The sequence below is a fragment of the Mercenaria mercenaria genome, chromosome 4 (genome assembly GCF_021730395.1).
Source record: "Mercenaria mercenaria strain notata chromosome 4, MADL_Memer_1, whole genome shotgun sequence".
NCBI lineage: Eukaryota > Metazoa > Mollusca > Bivalvia > Venerida > Veneridae > Mercenaria > Mercenaria mercenaria.
The window spans coordinates 34,117,921-34,136,381 of NC_069364.1; the positions used below are offsets into that span (position 1 = coordinate 34,117,921).

Sequence of the window (18,461 nt, forward strand, 5' to 3'; positions counted from 1 at the left end):
AGAGGAAACAAAATTTCACATGCTGATTATAAATATGATTGAAAATTAAACATGAAAAAAAAGGGTAAAAGGGTGAAGTTGGTGGGGGGGGGGGGGGGGAGAGGATGCATGATCAGTGGTGGGCATGACTGGGTGGAGAAGTGAGGTGGGAGAATGGTACAACTTGGAAGGTTTGAAAAAAATCTAAAATAATAAATGAAAAATTTTTTTTAATTTTTTTTTGAGGGGGGGGAGGGGGGTTGAGAGGGGGAGGGGTGTGACCAAGGCAAGTGGGTGACCAGGTGTGGGTGCGCAACTTCACATGTTTATAATAAATGTTCATATAAAAGAATGAAAGAAATTTAATGAAATTCTGCCAAATGGTAAGTTTGTTATGTACAAATAAATTATGTGGATTTTTAGACAATTAAAGGGCAATAACTCTGAAGTTACAAAAGAAATCCGTACAAAACTGTCTGTGCACAACCACATTATAGTGCTCTAAATTCTGTTAAAGTTTCATAGTTCTAGGTAAAATATATCAAAAGTTACGATGCAGAAATTGCCATATCTATAGATCTATAGTACCCTATATAGTTAACACTAGAAATTTCTAAGGGCCATAACTCTGGTGTTACTTGGGCAATCTGTCTGAAACTTGATGGGCCCCATAACCTCATAGTGGTGAACATGTATATGAAGTTTGTTTGAAAAAAATCTAAAATAAGGATTTTTTTTTTTTTTTTTTGTGTGTGGGGGGGGGGGGAGTGGTGTCAGGAGGAGGTGTGTGATCAAGGTGAGGGGGTGACCAGGTGTGGGTACACAACTTCACAGGTTTCTATAAATGTTCATGGAAAAGAATGAAAGAAATTTAATGAAATTCTACCAAATGGTAAGTTTGTTATGTACAAATATGTGGATTTTTATACAATTAAAGGGCAATAACTCTTAATTTACAAAATAAATCCGAATGAAATTGTGTGTACACAACCACATTATGGTGATCTAAATTCTGTTTAAGTTTTATAGTTCTAAGTCAAATATATCAAAAGTTATGATGCAGAAATTGCCATATTTATAGTACCCTATATAGTTAATACTAAAAACTTCTAAGAGCCATAACTCTGGTGTTACTCGGGCAATCTGACTGAAACTTGACGGGCCGCAAGAACTCATAGTGGTGAACATGTATATGAAGTTTTAAATAAATATGCCCAACCATTTCCTAGATATGGCTCCGGACGGACGGACGGAAAGACGGAAGGACGGACGGACGGACAGACAGACAGACGGAAGGACGGACGGACGGACAACGCCAAAACTATATCCCTCCGACTTTCGTCGGGGGATAACTATTCAAAGAATATTAAGAGCTATTGGACTCACTCATGCGTCGGCGTCGGCGTCGGCGTCTGCGTCCGCGTCCCGATTTGGTTAAGTTTTTTATCTCAGTAACCACTTAAGGGAATGGATTGAAACTTCACACTATTATTAACTGTGATAATCTGACTTACACTGCACATGTTCCATAACTCTATTTTGCTTACTTTCAAAATTATGCCCCTTTTTCGACTTAGAAAATTTTGGTTAAGGTTTTATATGTAAGCTGGTATCTCAGTACCCACTAACGGGAATGCATTGGAACTTCACACACTAGTTCATTGTCATGTAATGCACAGGTTCCATAACTCTACTATGCACTTCCACAAAATTATGCCCCTTTTTCGACTTAGCAGTTTTTGGTTAAGTTTTTGTATGTAAGCTGGCATCTCAGTACCCACTATTGGGAATGAATTAAAACTTCACAGTGTATAGACTCTCTGTACGCCCAAACGGAAGTCGCCAATAACTAGGCGTTCACTTTCGTTTTTCAAATTTTTGGAAGCTGTCGGTAGTGAGTATTTTTATGTTTTTCTGTGGCTATTTGAAATAAATATTCTTGTTGTATATATTTTTCAATGTATGATAAATGTCTCTACAACAAACTGCCGTTTAACAGACATTAACACATGAAAATAAAACGTATTTTCATTCAAAACCTAGAAGGTCGAAGCAAAAGACGATGTATTCAGGCTAAAATGCCCATTATTTAGGAACTGCGAGTGAAATACGTGTCAGAACCGCTTCTGAATGTTAAATTATAAATTCATGCAAACGAGTTTATACCTACAAATATGAATTTACAATCCTGAATAGTTTAAATATTGTTAAATTCAACATGCATATGAATTATACACTGAACGCCTAGTCGCAAATCTTTACAGAAAAACTGTCCCACTATTCGCCAAAACACTGTACGCCTATTCAATAACGAAATGACGAAGTGTTTGGGCTTGTATGCTCTATACACTGTACTTACTGAATTTATAAATATAAGTTTTGTATTGTATTTTACTTGTGACAGTGAAACAGTATTTACTAGTCTGTTTCACCAACGATGTCATTGTCTTGGACAGGAAATAGAATCTGTATACGAGTTTCCGTTAACATACGAGAAAAATATGTATTTATTCCGCTCAGCTTGACAGGACACTGTTTTTGCTTTTTTCTTTGTATTTTAGCTCGATTATTCGGGGAATAGCGGTGCTTTTCTACTAGCCCCGGCTTTGGTTAAAGTTAAGTTTTTTTGGCAGCCTTTTTTTTTGTCACATCTTTTTTTAACTTTTGCTTATACCTTACTGTAACTTCACATAAACATTGTGCAAACAAAGCCTTTTCAGCTCGACTATTCGAAGAATAGTCAGCTATTCTACTCACCCTGGCGTCGGCGTCACACCTTGGTTAAGTTTTTGCATGCAAGTACATACAGCTATCATTTCAAGGCATATAGCTTTGAAACTTATTTTTTTCTTTTTCTAGATCAATTACCAACCTCACTGGGTCAAGTCCCATAACTCTGGCGTGTATTTTGGGCAAATTATGCCCCCTTTAGGACTTAGAAAATTCTGGTTAAAATTTTACATGCAAATTACTATCTCCAAAACTAATACAGTTATTGAATTGAAATTTCACAAGTGCCTTTGGGGTTATAAAACTAGTTGATAGCAGCAAGTCCCATATCATGTTGGTCAAATTATATCCGCTCTATATAGGAGCCAGGTCATTTTCCGCTTGTTCTGTAGCGATTACTGAAATAATTTTTAATGCAAACGAAAAAGAATTGGATACTGGCTTCGATCTGCTTGATTTTGACTGATATCAGCGGTTATTTGGAGCCGGATATTAAAATAAACAGAAATTACAAATAGCCGCGCCGACGGCAGCTGTTTCTTCTGTGAATTATGATAAAGTCCACGTCATAAAGTCCGAACAAGTCTCTGAGATGCCGGAAATTGATCAAGCACTGAGTTGGGCCACTTAACGATTATATGAATGATGCGTTAGTGTAAAGAATCTAGTCATTATTACAAAAAAATAATTTCAAACACAATGCAGGTTAGAGTTTATTAGTACGCATTTACTGCGACTGAGCCGTGCTAGACTAATCAATTTGATAATTACTTACTAATAAACACTAACCTTTACGAAAAGTGGATTCGAAACTGCAGTAATAACATATAATCTGGTCAGTGACTGTTACGAAAACGAAAGAACCCTTACCAAAATATCAGGCTTCCGGCGAACGTTGCGGCAAATATGCCGCAAACATTTTGGTGAATTTGCCGCAAACTTTCTTTTGGCGAGCTTTTACCATGCAAATTAGTTTGCGGCAAATTTGCCGCAAACAATTTATGCAAATGAATATGCAAATGAAGTTTGCAGCAAATTTGCGGCAAACCTAATTTGCATGGTAAAAGTTTGCCGCAAATTCGCCAAAACCTTTCTGGCGAACTTCTGGCAATGTTCTGGCGAGCTTTTGGCAAACTATTTATGCAAATTAGTTTGCGGCGACTTTGCAGCAAACAATTATGCAAATTTGTTTGCCGCAAATTTGCTGCAAACTTTTGGCGTTAAAGTAACAGACCTTTTGTTTTTGAAGAACAAAGGATATATTTTCAAGAAAAGTAAGAAAGGTCTACTATTTTAGCAAAATATCATCTGCTAATAATGATTTATCTTTTCTAAATAATTATAAAGAAAAAATACAAATGCACGAGATCATTATGATAAAGTATATCGTTAGTAAATATATTTTATGCTTACATGGGTTTGAAACTATTTATATTAGATATTTTAAAGGAACCGTTGTGCAAAAAATTCCTCTGTGTGCAAATGTCTTAATAAATTTGCAGATTCACTAAATTATTTATTGCAATCTATTGTATCTAATGGTCTTTAGCTGGTGACACATGTCTGAAATAAACAAAGGCTAACCGTATAAAAATCATTCTGCTTTTGCATGCGTAATAATGTGAAAACTAACCTTACATCGCAACATTTATCCACGGAATTAAACACAGTATACTTCGGTGGTTTATCCATATTTTTGTGGAAGTTTTTGTTTAGCAGAGAAACATAAATATTTCATGTTAATACATCGATGTTCAACTACTGTTTGGCAGTTTTGAAAATGGAGCCAAACTCTATACAGCCAATAAAAACGAAGAAGAAGTAATGTGATACTGTTCTGGCAATCCTCTGGCAAACTTTCACATCTGGTCAGATAAATAAAAGATCATATGGCGAATGTTTTGGAGAATAAAATATAGATAAAAGTTCTGGTGAGGTTTTGGTGAACAAAATCATGTGATAAAGTTTCTGGCGATGTTATGGCAAACTCTTAATTCAGTAAAGTCTGTGGTGAGTTTGCAGCAACGTCACCGAAAGGTTTGCCGAAAGGTCGCCGCTACTGGCGAACTCCTGCAAACATTTATTACTCTGTTCTGGTGAACTAAAATGTTTGCGGCAAATTTACCGCAACTTTGCGGCAAGTTTGCTGCAAACTTTTCATTTTGGTAAGGGAAATTATAACTATTACTTTTTAACTGTCAGTTGTCATAAAACAAAGTCAAATTATGGAAATATATGAATGAAAAGAAGTTTTGAATATGCGTTCAGTTTTTCGACTAAGCGTTCAGTCCGGATTTTAGAAATAGCGATTAGTGGGCCAGTAATGTATCGACTAGTGGGACAGTGTAATCGGCATACATGTCTCAGAAAAACACATTTTCCTGAAAACGCATTCGTTACCATAGAGCCATGCTAGTATTTATTGATGCGTAAGATATTTATCTACGAAGTAGCAAAGGTTTCAATTCTTTGCAAAAGCTCAATATACATGTATTTCAAAGAATTGATAGTTTTATTACAAAATCGAACAAATACCCACACGTGATTTGACTTGAAATGAAGTATATTGAGAGTTTTAATAGGCGTGTTTGGTATCTACGTAAACAGTAGCTCTTAAACAATATGTAGATAAAACATACACTTACTTTATGCGATATTAACGAAATAAACAACGAAAATCCAAGCCATCCGCGACAGCAAAAATTTGTGTTTTGATTTCTGAACGCCTAGTTTTTGGCGACTTCCGGTCGGGCGTACAGAGAGTCTATACACTGTGAACTTCATACACTTGTTCACTGTCATGATCTGACATGTAATGCACAGGTTCCATAACTCTACTTTGCATTTTCACAAAATTATGTCCCTTTTTTTACTTAGCAGTTATTGGTTAAGTTTTTGTCTGTAAGCTGGTATCTCAGTACCTGCTAATGGGAATGGATTGAAACTTCACACAATTGTCCATTGTCATGTTACAGGTTCCATAACTCTGTTTTGCAATTTGACAAAATCATTCCCCTTTTTCAACTTTTATTTTCATTCAACTGACAAGGCTGTTGAATAGTCGAGCATTGCTGTCCTCCGACAGCTCCTGTTTGATATGTCTTTTAAATTTTTAATAATACATTATTTCATCAAATACCGATACGCATATGTCTTGTTTTAAAATAGTTATTCAACATTTGCAAATAATTAAATCTCAGATTGGCTGAAAAGGTCCCTGCAAAATGTTGTAAGTTAAGTTACTACAGTTTTGCATGGAAATTTTCAAGAGCATAAAACATGAAAATACATGCAAAACAGTTGTAACCACAGGTACTACAGTTTTAGATAAGGTAAAAAAAGAAAATGTGCATAAAAACTTTAACCAAGGTGGGGACGCGGAAAGACGCCGACGCCGGGGCGAGTGGGATAGCTCTCCATGTATACTTCGTATAGCCGAGCTAAAAAAAAAAGCCGTCAAAATAAATATTAATAAAGTATGCATGCAGGCAATCAGGAGGGGCATGTATCACTACGTACTCCCGATTTCAACCATCTAGGTGAAGTAATATGCGTATTGCGATTCTCAGAATATGAAAAAGCCCAGTAATCTAAATTTCGCCCGCTTTCGCCCGCGATTTTCAGCACACTGGTATCCAAGTAAAACATATTTCAGTTTGTAAATGTTTAGCTCATCATTTTGAGCACTCTTTTATTCACATAGCAAGAAAAACTTGTCTTTATATGCTAATCAGAGTTTTGGGATGCTAACCAAACTCTTCTTACACCCTGGGATACGTTACTACCATGTGTAAGAAATTAGTGCTTAAAAGAAAGTCATTTGTTTTATTTTTCCTTCTTTTACTTAACTTGTAGAATACAGTTTGAAAGAAAAAGAATCTATTACAACTTAGTTATCTCCAAAAACAGTAGCATGTTTTTTTTCTGGTCGGGTTTAACGTCACGTCGGCAAAATTAAAGTTTTAATATTCCAACATTAATGGTATAATAATTTATCCTACTAGATAATGTTTGATTCTTAAAATCTATTTTTTTAAAAGTGATAGAAATAATATCTCTATGTTTACCATTTAGATTTATATCTTCGACATCGACTTGGCTGTATGTACTGTGTAATTTATCAAACCTGTAACAAAACATATTCACAAATGATTAATTTCAACCAACAAAATATTTTGAATGTGTCTAATATTTCCATAGCAGCAGCTTTCTACATATTCATCAACGTACGTAAGAAATTTAGACTTACAGAAGACTTTGAATACTAAACGTATTTCCTGACATTTGTCCGGGGGTGGGGTCTGTCCAGGGAGAGGGTGTTCTGGAAACGGTTTGTCCAAGGGGGCCTTTTCGGGCAAAAATGCCTTCCATAGTCTTGTCCAGGGGGGCCTGTCCAAGGGAGGGGGGTGAGGTTCTGGAAACGGTTTGTTCAAGGTTTGTTTTTTTACGGGCAAAAATGCCTTCAGACCGTTTCCAGAACCCCTTCGGATAGACCCCCCCTGGACATGACTACGGAAGGCTTTTTTGTCCGAAAAGACCCCCAAGGACAAACCGTTTCCAGAACCCCCATCCCCCTCTTGGACATACCCCACCTGGACAAGACCCTTGGACAAACCGTTTCCAGACCCCCCACCCGGACAATTGTCAGGAAATACCCCTTTGGACAAAAAAAAATGTGCCTTCCATATGGGGGGGGGGTCACATATTATCTGGAATAGCCCATTTACCGGTGTCGAGGCAGGTTATCATCCCGCTAAAAATATCCAATACATCGTAATAAAGTTACCACTACATAACAAAGTTTGCACAAGATATAATAACTTCATTACAAAATATAAGATAGTATTGACAGAATATAATAAAACATATTTAACGCTGTTATGGATAGTGAAAGGGTTGATGGTATTGGGTGGAAGCATCGACTTTGTTAAGTATATTTTACAGTCTATGTATGAGGAAATCAATGAATTTGAAAATACTTCAAGGGGTTTAGGAGATACAGAGCAGACACAAAATGGAAGGCTCAAACTTTTGACCTTGAGTTGTGACCTTGACCTTGAGCCAACATGGCTGACTCATGAGTTCTGCACATCGCCTTGATGAGGTGATCATTTGACCCAAGTTTCATGAAAATCTTTCAAGGGGTTTAGGAGATACATAGCTCGAACTTTTGACCTTGAGTTGTGACCTTGATCTTAAGTCAACACGGCTGGACACATGAGTTCTTGCACATCATCTTGATGAGGTGATCATTTGACTCAAGTTTCATGAACATCCTTCAAGGGGTTTAGGAGATACAGAGCGGACACGAAATGGAAGGCTCAAACCTTTGACCTTGAGTTGTGACCTTGACCTTGAACCGACATGGCTGACTGATGTGTTCTGCACATCGTCTTGATGAGGTGATCATTTGACTGAAGTATCATGAAAATCCTTCAATGGGTTTAGGAGCGGACACGGAATGGAAGGCTCAACATGGCTGACTCATGTGTTCTGCACATCATCTTGATGAGGTGATCATTTGACCCAAGTTTCGTGAAAATCCTTCAAGGGGTTTAGGAGATACAGAACGGACACAAAATGTTACGGACAGACGGAAGGACGGACGAAGACCATTCCTATAACCCCCACCACCCGTGGCGCGGGATTAAAAAGATGCACAAAATGTAAAGATAAAAGCACATGATGAAAATAATATATCACATGATATAATATAGAACGGACACAATGTAATAAAGTACTTGCACATATTGTAATAAGTTGTCTACATGATGTAAAGATGTTTCTACATAATATAACCAAAAATATCATAATATTACTACAAAAACAACAAATAACGATATAATCACATAACATAAATATGTTGCACAACATGTAAAGATTTCGGTACATAATATAATAAAAAACAAACTTAATAATAGATTTTCATGACTACAAAAGACAGTGCCGGCGTTCCATAAGTATACGTCCTCTGATTCATGCTGCGTTCGTAGAGCAGCAATCTAATACTGGTATGAAATTCAGATCACAGTCAGTAGGTTCACTCACATTAGCATAAATATGATAAAAGATGGACTGAAAATTAAAATAAAAACGTCTATAATTGCCTCTAAAGACCTGTATGTTTTGATAGAGTAAATTTCTTTCATAATGAAGTTCTTTTTTTTTCAAGAAAAACAATGTTACAGAAATTGTGAATTAGACTGAAAGTTGAAAACGTGGTGGTATCTAAAATAAATATCTTTTAATTTTCTGTTCGATATGATGTCACTCGTGCATAAAAAAAAACTCGAATGTACTCATATAACAGGAAACTGTTTTGAAAGACGTAACATGCGATGGAAAGGAAGAACAATTACCCTGGCAGCCTGTTAGAACCCTCACTAACAGCCAGGCATCCTATGGTTGGATCGCAGTCACCGAATGGTGTCCACATGGTAAGAAGGTTGGGCGTTCCACGTGACATATACACGTTATCTACGTGCGCCCCAGTAAACGCTTGTCTATGAACGGCTCTGAAAAGAATAGCACATTCATTGACGTCCGGATAAACAAGTCGGAAAAAAACGTCGCTCTAAAAAAAGAGGTTTTATTCATTTAAAAAGCAATTTTGCTGTTAGTTTTCTTTAAAACTTTGTGGAAGTTGAAAAGAATAAATAACTATCCTCGTACTTCATGAATTTTCCAATACTTCGCGGATTTTCAAAATGACACAACGAGAAAAGAAAAATTTAATGACGCCGGAAGTTCAAGAAATTAACTGTGAAAACAGAAATTGTATCTTGGATGAAATGAAAGCTTTAAAGAAAAAGTACATCAACACGGAGAATAAAGCATTTGAAGTGAAGGAGACAGGAGGAGGTGTGAAATTTGAAATGAATTCTGGAATGTATGAACTGTTTAAGTTTGCGGCGGAAATGTACTACTCATCACCTGGAATCAAGTCAAAGTCACAGTGTATTCCAGTCTTAGATAGAAAAGGTAACTTAGTTGAGACTAAATTTAAAGTTAGTTCAGATGAATCAACACATTACACGGTAAATATGTACCACACAAAATGCTCCATATTGGTAAACGGGAAAGGCCTGCCAAAATTTATGAGCGAGGATTTAGAGGAAATTATGGTGTTACTTGAAAACACACTAGATGAAGAAAATTCTTCTCTTGATGTCATCAATCAAGATATAAGAAATGCAATTAATGAACGCTGTGACTAAATACAGAGTTGGTGCACCTGTGATATATTACAGACTCCGGAATATACCGGATTAACTAAATTTGAAAGAAAATATCTTAAAAGTATATATTTTGTAACCATGGTGATACTAACCCTAACCTCTGGTCAGTATATTATGCATTTGATACGCTAAATGCGTACGGACATGCAAACAAATGAGTAATTTTGCCGTGCGCTCCAATGGATAATAATTCCGCGCAGGCGCAGAACGGCTGCACCAACTCTGCAATGAGAAACATTCATTAATGAACACCTTAAAGAACGAGTATCCTATCAGACAGGAGGTAAACAAGTTGCTACTGTGTCACTTAAAGATAGTTGTTTACCAAACACTGACTGTAAGCAACTAGACGAAAGTTCTGATCAATGTGTTACCAACCTTGACGAGAATGATAATCAAGCTGAAACATTGCAAAATGAAAACCCGCCTGATGAAAAATCTCTAGCAGAATTACTACACGAAATTCACAAAGATGTTACAGATATAAAACAAACATTGAAACACCATATTGATGACACTGACTTACGTTTTGCACGGTTAAATGATGATATAAACAGCATGAAAAAACAAACATCTCTAGCAAATGCACAAACAAACAACAGATTAGAAGAAATGACAGAGAAAAGCGCAACAGTAAGCACTGACATAAAGAAATGCGGCGATAATTTGCAGAAAAGATTGATGTCCATCTTTGATACTTTGAAATCACTACATCCAGCTTCGTTAAAAGAAAGAAATGGTAATAAATCGCCTACTGCTGCACAGACGATATCTCCTACAGACGAAGTATCTAACGTGCAAAACCCTGAAAGTACAAACGGTGACTTGAATGCTAATTCTCAAGCTGAACTGATGCCAAATATACCCGACAGAGCAGTAAGAGACAACGGACATAAGCACGGCAGGCGGAGCAACTATCAAAGATGTGTCTAAACGACTTCAAGATATGGATTTGACAAAATACGCTAACGTGTTTATTTATATTGGCGGAAATGACGTTGCCCGCGGGAAAAATGCTGCGACGTTAGGAGATGAAATGAAGGACATTGCCAATAAACTTTTACGCAAAGAATGTAAAGTGCATCTGTGTACGTTATGTCCTAGAAAAGATGCAGATGTTACCGCCTTTAATGATGTTCTTCAACAAGAGTGCGATGAAACTGGAGCTTACCTGGTACAGTGTTTCACATCTTTCATCTATATGAACCGGAAAACTGTCACCCATTATTATACACCTGATGGAATTCACCTAAACAACCGAGGTTCAAGTACGCTGCTTATGTGTTTGAATGAATGGATTTCTGTTATAAAGAGTCGTTCACCGGATCAAGATACTAATAGAAGTCCACCAGCGGAACATTTCTCTGGTCACTCATTTCGGCAAAATCGGCGGAAGTCTCAAAGGAGCTTACCATTTAATTCGAGAACAGAATATAATAGAGACAGAAACAACGGACGACCATATAGAGATATGACACGGTCTTGTCAAAACTGTAGTTTAACAAATCATTATACCAATAACTGTAGAAAACACTCAATTTCAGACAACTACGGGAGAAAAATGTACGACAGAAGGGACTTCATGAGAACATAGGACAGCGAAGACAAATACTCCAGGCCCTTTGAAGATGAAAACAAATTTTCATTGTTACAAACTTTATGCAGCGATTGTGATGACATAATATGTAAGTGCCAATATTTTTCATTGCTGGAACCATCATCTAAAAATGATAATAATTATAATACTTTCAATTATGATAATAATAATACTGATAATAATGATAACGTCAACGATAACGATAACGATAATGATGATGATGATGATGGTGATGATGATGATGAAAACGATAACGATAATAAAATTAATAATAAAACTATACTACAAACAAGAGCTGTCTCCATAGGATGACACATGCCCCCGATGGCACTTTGAATGAATAGTTATGGCCGATGTTAGAGTTTAGGACCTTTGACCTACGGACCTGGGTCTTGCGCGTGACACGTCGTCTTACTGTGGTACACATTCATGCCAAGTTATTTGAAAATCCATCCATGGACGACAAAGATATGGACCGGACACGAATGCACTTTCATGAAAAATGACCTTTAACGTCTAAGTGTGACCTTGACCTTTGACCTACGGACCTGGGTCTTGCGCGCGACACGTCGTCTTACTGTGGTACACATTCATGCCAAGTTATTTGAAAATCCATCCATGGATGACAAAGATATGGACCGGACACGAATGCATTCTCATGAAAAATGACCTTTAACGTCTAAGTGTGACCTTGACCTTTGAGTTACGGACCTGGGTCTTGCGCGCGGCACGTCGTCTTACTGTGGTACACATTCATGCCAAGTTATTTGAAAATCCATCCATCGATGACAAAGATATGGACCGGACACGAAAATTGCGGACAGACGGACAGACGGTTCAAAAACTATATGCCTCCCTTCGGGGGCATAAAAATACAAATGAAAAGTAGAAGTAACATATACAGTGATTCTCAAGTAGAATTTGCAAAAAACGCAAATGGCGGTATTTTTTCATACAATAAAAAGAGGATTCATATTGCTAGTTTAAATATTCAACATGTTCTTCCTAAACTTGATGAAATTAAGTATCTTTTAAGTTTACCAAATTCAAGTGATATTCTTGGATTGCGTGAAACTTTTCTCACGGAAAACGTCGAAAACCAATTTTGAAGTATCAATAATTTCTCGTTTGAGAGAAAAGACAGACTTAATAAAAAAGGTGGTGGAATTTTAGTATACCTAGCAAAAAAAGTTCCGTACACACGGCGGTATGACCTAGAACATGATGATATTGAGTCAATCTGCATTCAAGTAAATTATGCCACTTGTAAACCATTTCTAGTGAAATTCGTATACAGACCACCAGATGTAAATCAGGCGTGGGTAGATTTATTTGAAGCTCAACTAGAAAAACTCGACCTGCTAAACTTAGAAGCGCATATCCTCGGAGATTTCAACATCAATTACTTGCCGGAAAAAAATAAGAAAAGTTCACAAATAAAAAATGGCAGGATGTAATAATGAAATTCGGTCTTAATCAACTTATTAAAATCCCAACACGAATAACAAAACTAAGTTCTACTATTATTGATCATATATATACTACACAGTGTGAATATATAAGTGAAATATTGGTGACAAACTACAATATCAGTGATCATTACCCAATATGTTTCACGAGATCGATGAAACACCCTAATGAAAATCAAGATAGTCACAAAACAATAACGTGCAGATCTTTCAAAAAGTTTGATGAAGCCAGTTTTCGCGACGACTTATCAACTGCACCATTTCACTTGATAGAAACATTCTCTGACCCCAATAAATCACTGCATTTTCTTTATTCTATATTAAACAACATCCTGATAAAACATGCACCTATGAAAACGAAAAGGGTAAAACGCGTCATACAACCATCGTGGTTTACAGAAAATATCAAAAAACCAATTATTCAACGAGATAAGCTACATAAGGATAAACAAGAAACGCGGCAATGCCACGAAACCAGGTTTTCAACACTTTTCATAAGAATAAACAAGAGTGCCAGAATGTCACAATATACGCCTGTCACAGCAAATTTCTTTACTCTAGCACCTGTATTTGCAGATGTAATTTTAATTTTGTGGTTGTTTAGTAATGATTGTAATTCTTTTGTTTTTCTAAGTCCACAAAAAAACTACGGTCAATTATAAAAAAGTTACAATATAAGTTATAAGTTATTTATAGTAACAACTAAGGGAAGTTAATCTTAAAAAAGAAATTAAAAAAAAATACAAAAAAAAAAAAATTGTTAGTCCACACAGAAATCCTTACCAGGTAGGTACACCTCAAAATTGGATGTAACATGCATGTTGTACTACAGAAAAGTGGTCTCGATTTTTCCCTACGTCTAGTAATGAAAAAGTTACAATATAAGCTATTTATAGTAACAACAAAGGGAAGTAATTCTAAAGAAGGGAACTGCGCAAGACACTTCGTCTCATGATGGTGTATAATTGTGCCAAGTTACATCAAAATCCCTCTATGCATGAAGAAGATATGCTAACCCTAACCCTAACCTAACCCTAACCCTATTTTTAGTAACAATGACCTTGACCTTGATCCCAGAAACCCCAAAATCAATCCCAAGCTACAACTTTATATAAGTTTTCTATACACCAAGTTTCATCATGATAGCTCATTCCTAAGTTAAGTTATTGACCGGAAACCCTTTTTCTATTTTAAGTAACAGTGACCTGACCTTCACCCCAGAAACCCCAAAATCAATCCAAGCTTTTGTCCTGATATAAGCTACATACATACCAAGTTTTATTCAAATATCTTTACCGAAACAAAAGTTATTGACCGGAAACACCAGTTTGACGCCGCCGCCGCCACCGCCGCCGCCCGCCCGCCCGACCGACATCTTCCCCAATCTAATAACTCAGGTTTTCGTTGAAAACCTGGTTAAAAATTTAATGAATACAAGATTTTGCGGAACAAAATTTCATCCATGATAAAGAAAAGTAAAAAGAATATATATAACATTGCAATAAAAGATAATAAAAATCCAAGCTATTTGTGGAAAAATATAAGAAATATATCAAATAACAATACAGAAGAAAATGGCATATCATTGCCATCAAAACTGGTTATCAATGAAAACATTATCGATGAGCCTTCAAATATATCGAATGCACTGAACAATCATTTCATTAATATATCAAATATCGTTTAGAAGACAAGTTTGTAATAAATAATTTCTCAATTTTGGAAAAGTATCTAGACAACAAATTGAAGTTTAACATATTTAATATTGAACCAATATCGGCATTTGAAGTTAAAAAAATTATAGGCACATTAGATACTAATAAATCAACGGGATTAGACGGCATTGGTCCTAATATACTTAAATATTGTGGTGACTATATCACGTCTGCAATTGCATTTTTAATAAACAAAAGTATCGACACATGTACGTTTCCAGATTCTTTAAAAGATGCATTTGTTGTTCCAGTATTTAAACAAGGAAACAAAGAAGATCCAATCAACTATCGCCCTATCTCAATTTTACCGACAATATCTAAAATATTTGAAAGACATATAGCGATTCAAATGCAATCTTTTTTCAAAACATTTAACATCATTCACGAAACTCAGTCAGGATTTAAACCCAATCATTCATCATTCATGCCATACAGCTCTTACGCGATTAATAGATGCCTGGTTAAAAGACGTAGATCACTCTGTTTTACTACATAAACTAAGATTATATAAATTTACAGATAGTACAATTAAATTATTCCAGTCGTATTTATCCAACAGGAAACAGTTGATTAAAGTTGGTAATTATAACTTCAGATCCAAACAAATGACAGTTAGTTCCGGCGTTCCACAGGGGTCATTTCTCGGTCCCCTGTTATTTTTACTTTATATCAATGACATAGCATTATCAACAAATGAAGGTAATATTGATCTATACGCTGATGACTCGACAATATATGAATCTGATTGTGATATGAAAATTGTTGAAAGTAAACTCCAAGAAAATTTAGATAAAATCGAAAAAAATGGTGTTTTTCAAACAACATGCTGTTACACCCATCAAAAACAAAATGTATGCTAATATGTACAAAACACAAGAAGCGCAATTGCAGCAATTTGAACTTAACTATTGTGGATCTATCATAGAAAATGTAACAGTTCAAAAAGTTTTAGGAATCTATATCGACAATACACTTTCGTGGAATATACAAATAGATAAAATATGTTTGAAAGTTAACTCAAAAATTGCACTATTGAAGAGGATTGTATATTTTTTAACAGAGGATATGAAAAAATTATTCTACAATGCATATGTATTGTCTGTTTTAGATTTCTGCTGTACAATTTGGTCTACATGCAGTAAAGGCTCATTAATTAAGATTTTTGCACTTCAAGGAAGAGTTGCTAGGATTGTTTTAAATAAAGAACTGCAGACAAATAAATCTGAAATGTTAAAAGAACTCGGATGAAATTTTCTGATCGGTGCAAATACCATATTGGAGTAATGATATTTAAAACTATAAAAAATCTGGTACCATCTTACATATCTGATATTGTAACATTTTCCAGCAATGAAATTTATGGCCTTAGATCAGTTGTACATAATGATATTTTAATACCTAAATGTCGCACGAATTATATGAAAAGATCATTTGGATTTGGCTATAATAGTGCTTAAGTATGGAATATCATGCCATGAATATACTACCACTTTAGATTTCATACAGTTTGACGGGTTGTAGTGCTGAATATAGCCAGTCTATCCCTCTAATCCGTGACATTCCGTGCAAAACATGGTTGCAAATTATTTAGATACATGTACACTGCTGACTGGTGTACAAAATAAACAAACTACAGCTAATGCGGTCTCAATCAAATCGAGTCTGCAATATTCACTATTAGCCTTGTCATGTGCGGATCCAGAGGAGAAGGTCCAGGGGTCCGGACCCCCCTTGAAAATTCCAAATAAAGAAGAGAAGGAAAAAACGGTTTTTCGAAAAAAAATTTTTGGAGTGCATTCAAAGTGTATGTGGCATCTGCTACCGACGTAATTCATATTTACGTAAATTATCTCAAAAAAAACCTAAGAATTTTACCTTTAAGAAAACATAATTTTATAATTTTCCCCACACTTAACAGGTTAGATCTTAAAACTGTGAAAATAAGGAGTATATTATATATTTAAATTGTAGCGGAAAAGGTGTCCTTAAATGTTCCTTAAATGCCCCCAGAATGCAAGAAATGAAGCGCTGAATTTCAAAATTTTCCAGGGACCCCGCTATAGCTGGTCCGCATTTTTTCTATTTCAGCCTTTTCCACAAAGACTTATTGACAACCCTTTTCTTTTATGCGGCTAACATCAAAAACAAATTATTTAGTGTATAGAGACACATGTTTGTCACAGATGGAACGATTAATACGTATTAGCTATATTTTCCTGGTCTTAGTCAGGGGTCGGTCGGACCCCCTCTGAGAAAATTGGCTGGATCCGCGCATGCTTGTCATCAGTGCTTCCGAGGGATCACTTTTCAGATTTTGTTAATATATTATGTTATTATATATATCTATTTCAAGAAATTTACAAAAGCAGTTGATAATTTTCGGTTTTTATTTTTTAGTAACATCCTTATATCTTTTAACGATGTTTCAGCAAATAACTTCTTATTTACACTACAGTATGTTCTTTGATTTTTATGCCTCGAAGGTGGGCATATTAAAATCGCCTTGTCAGTCCGTCCGACCGTAATTTTGTAAATTCTTGTCCGGGCTGTAACTCTGCCATCCATGAAGGAATTTTGAAATAGTTTGGCATAAATATTAACCTTAATGAGACGACGTTTCGTATGTAATACTCAGACCCCCCCGAGCTACAAGGTCAATTTCACACTTAGAAGTCAAACGTTAATAGGGTCTGTTTCGTGTCCGGTTCGTAACTTTGCCATTCATCAAGAGGTTTTGAAATTACTTAGCATAAATGTTTATCTTAATGAGACGACGTGTCAGGGGCAAGACCCAGACCCCTAGCACCAAGGTCAATGTTCAGACTTAGAGTTCAAATATTAACAGGATCTGTTTTGTGTCTGGTCCATATTTCTGCCATCGATGAAGGGATTTGGGAATACCTTAGCATAAATGGTAACCATAATCAGACAATGTGTCATGCACAAGACCCAGATACCTTGCTCCAAGGTCAAGGTCATACTTAGAAGTCATAGATTAATAGAACATTTTTCGTGTCCGGTATATAACTCTGTTATCCATGAAAGGATTTTGAAACAACTTGGCATAAATGTTTACCATAATGAGGCAATGTGTTACGCTCAAGACCCAGTCCACTAGCTCCAAGATCAAGTTTACACTTAGAAGTCAAGACAATGTTTAATAGGATTTCTTTCAGGTCCGGTTCGTAACACTGTCATTCATCAAGGAATTTCGAAATTACTTGGTATAGATATTCCTCATAACGAGAAAACGTGTCATGCATAACAAAAAGACCATCAGCTCTGAGGTCAAGGTCACATTTAGAGGTTGACAGTTTACATGGTGTGTTTCTTGTCTGTTCCATAACTCTTCCATCGATTAAGAGATTTTAAAATTACATGGCATAAACGTTCACTATATTGAAATGACGTGTCAGACACAAGCCCAAGACCCCTAGCTTCAAGGTCAAAGTCGCACTTAGACTTAACATTGTATCTTTCTTGTGCGGTGAATAACTCTGCCATTCATCAGAAATTACTTGTCACAATTCTTCCCTATGATGAGCTGGTGTGTCATGCTCAAAATCCAGACCCTAGCTCCAAGGGCAAGGTAACCTTCGGAGAACTTGTTTAATCTGGTCGCAAAATGAGTCATACCTAAACTATTCTGGCATATTTTGCGCAAACAACTGTAGCATGTTTGGGCACACTTCGGGGGCTTTTGTCACTAATAGTGCCAGCTCTTATTTGAGCT

The 18,461-nt window shown here is 36.0% G+C and overlaps 1 protein-coding gene across 6 annotated transcripts in view; it reads right to left on the minus strand.

Annotated features, from left to right (window-relative positions):
* Positions 1 to 18,461, minus strand: part of LOC123551431 (uncharacterized) — a 111,809-nt gene that overhangs the window by 21,373 nt on the left and 71,975 nt on the right. For 4 of the 6 annotated variants that reach the window (XM_053540915.1, XM_045340366.2, XM_045340367.2 and 1 more), the window contains exons 6-7: positions 9,069 to 9,224; positions 6,777 to 6,835 (exon numbers count right to left, since the gene is read on the minus strand). In XM_053540915.1, coding sequence (XP_053396890.1) covers positions 6,777 to 6,835; positions 9,069 to 9,224 — 215 coding nt within the window. The remainder of the gene's footprint in view (positions 1 to 6,776; positions 6,836 to 9,068; positions 9,225 to 18,461) is intronic. The other 2 variants (XM_053540914.1, XM_045340368.2) reach the window with 1 other exon arrangement.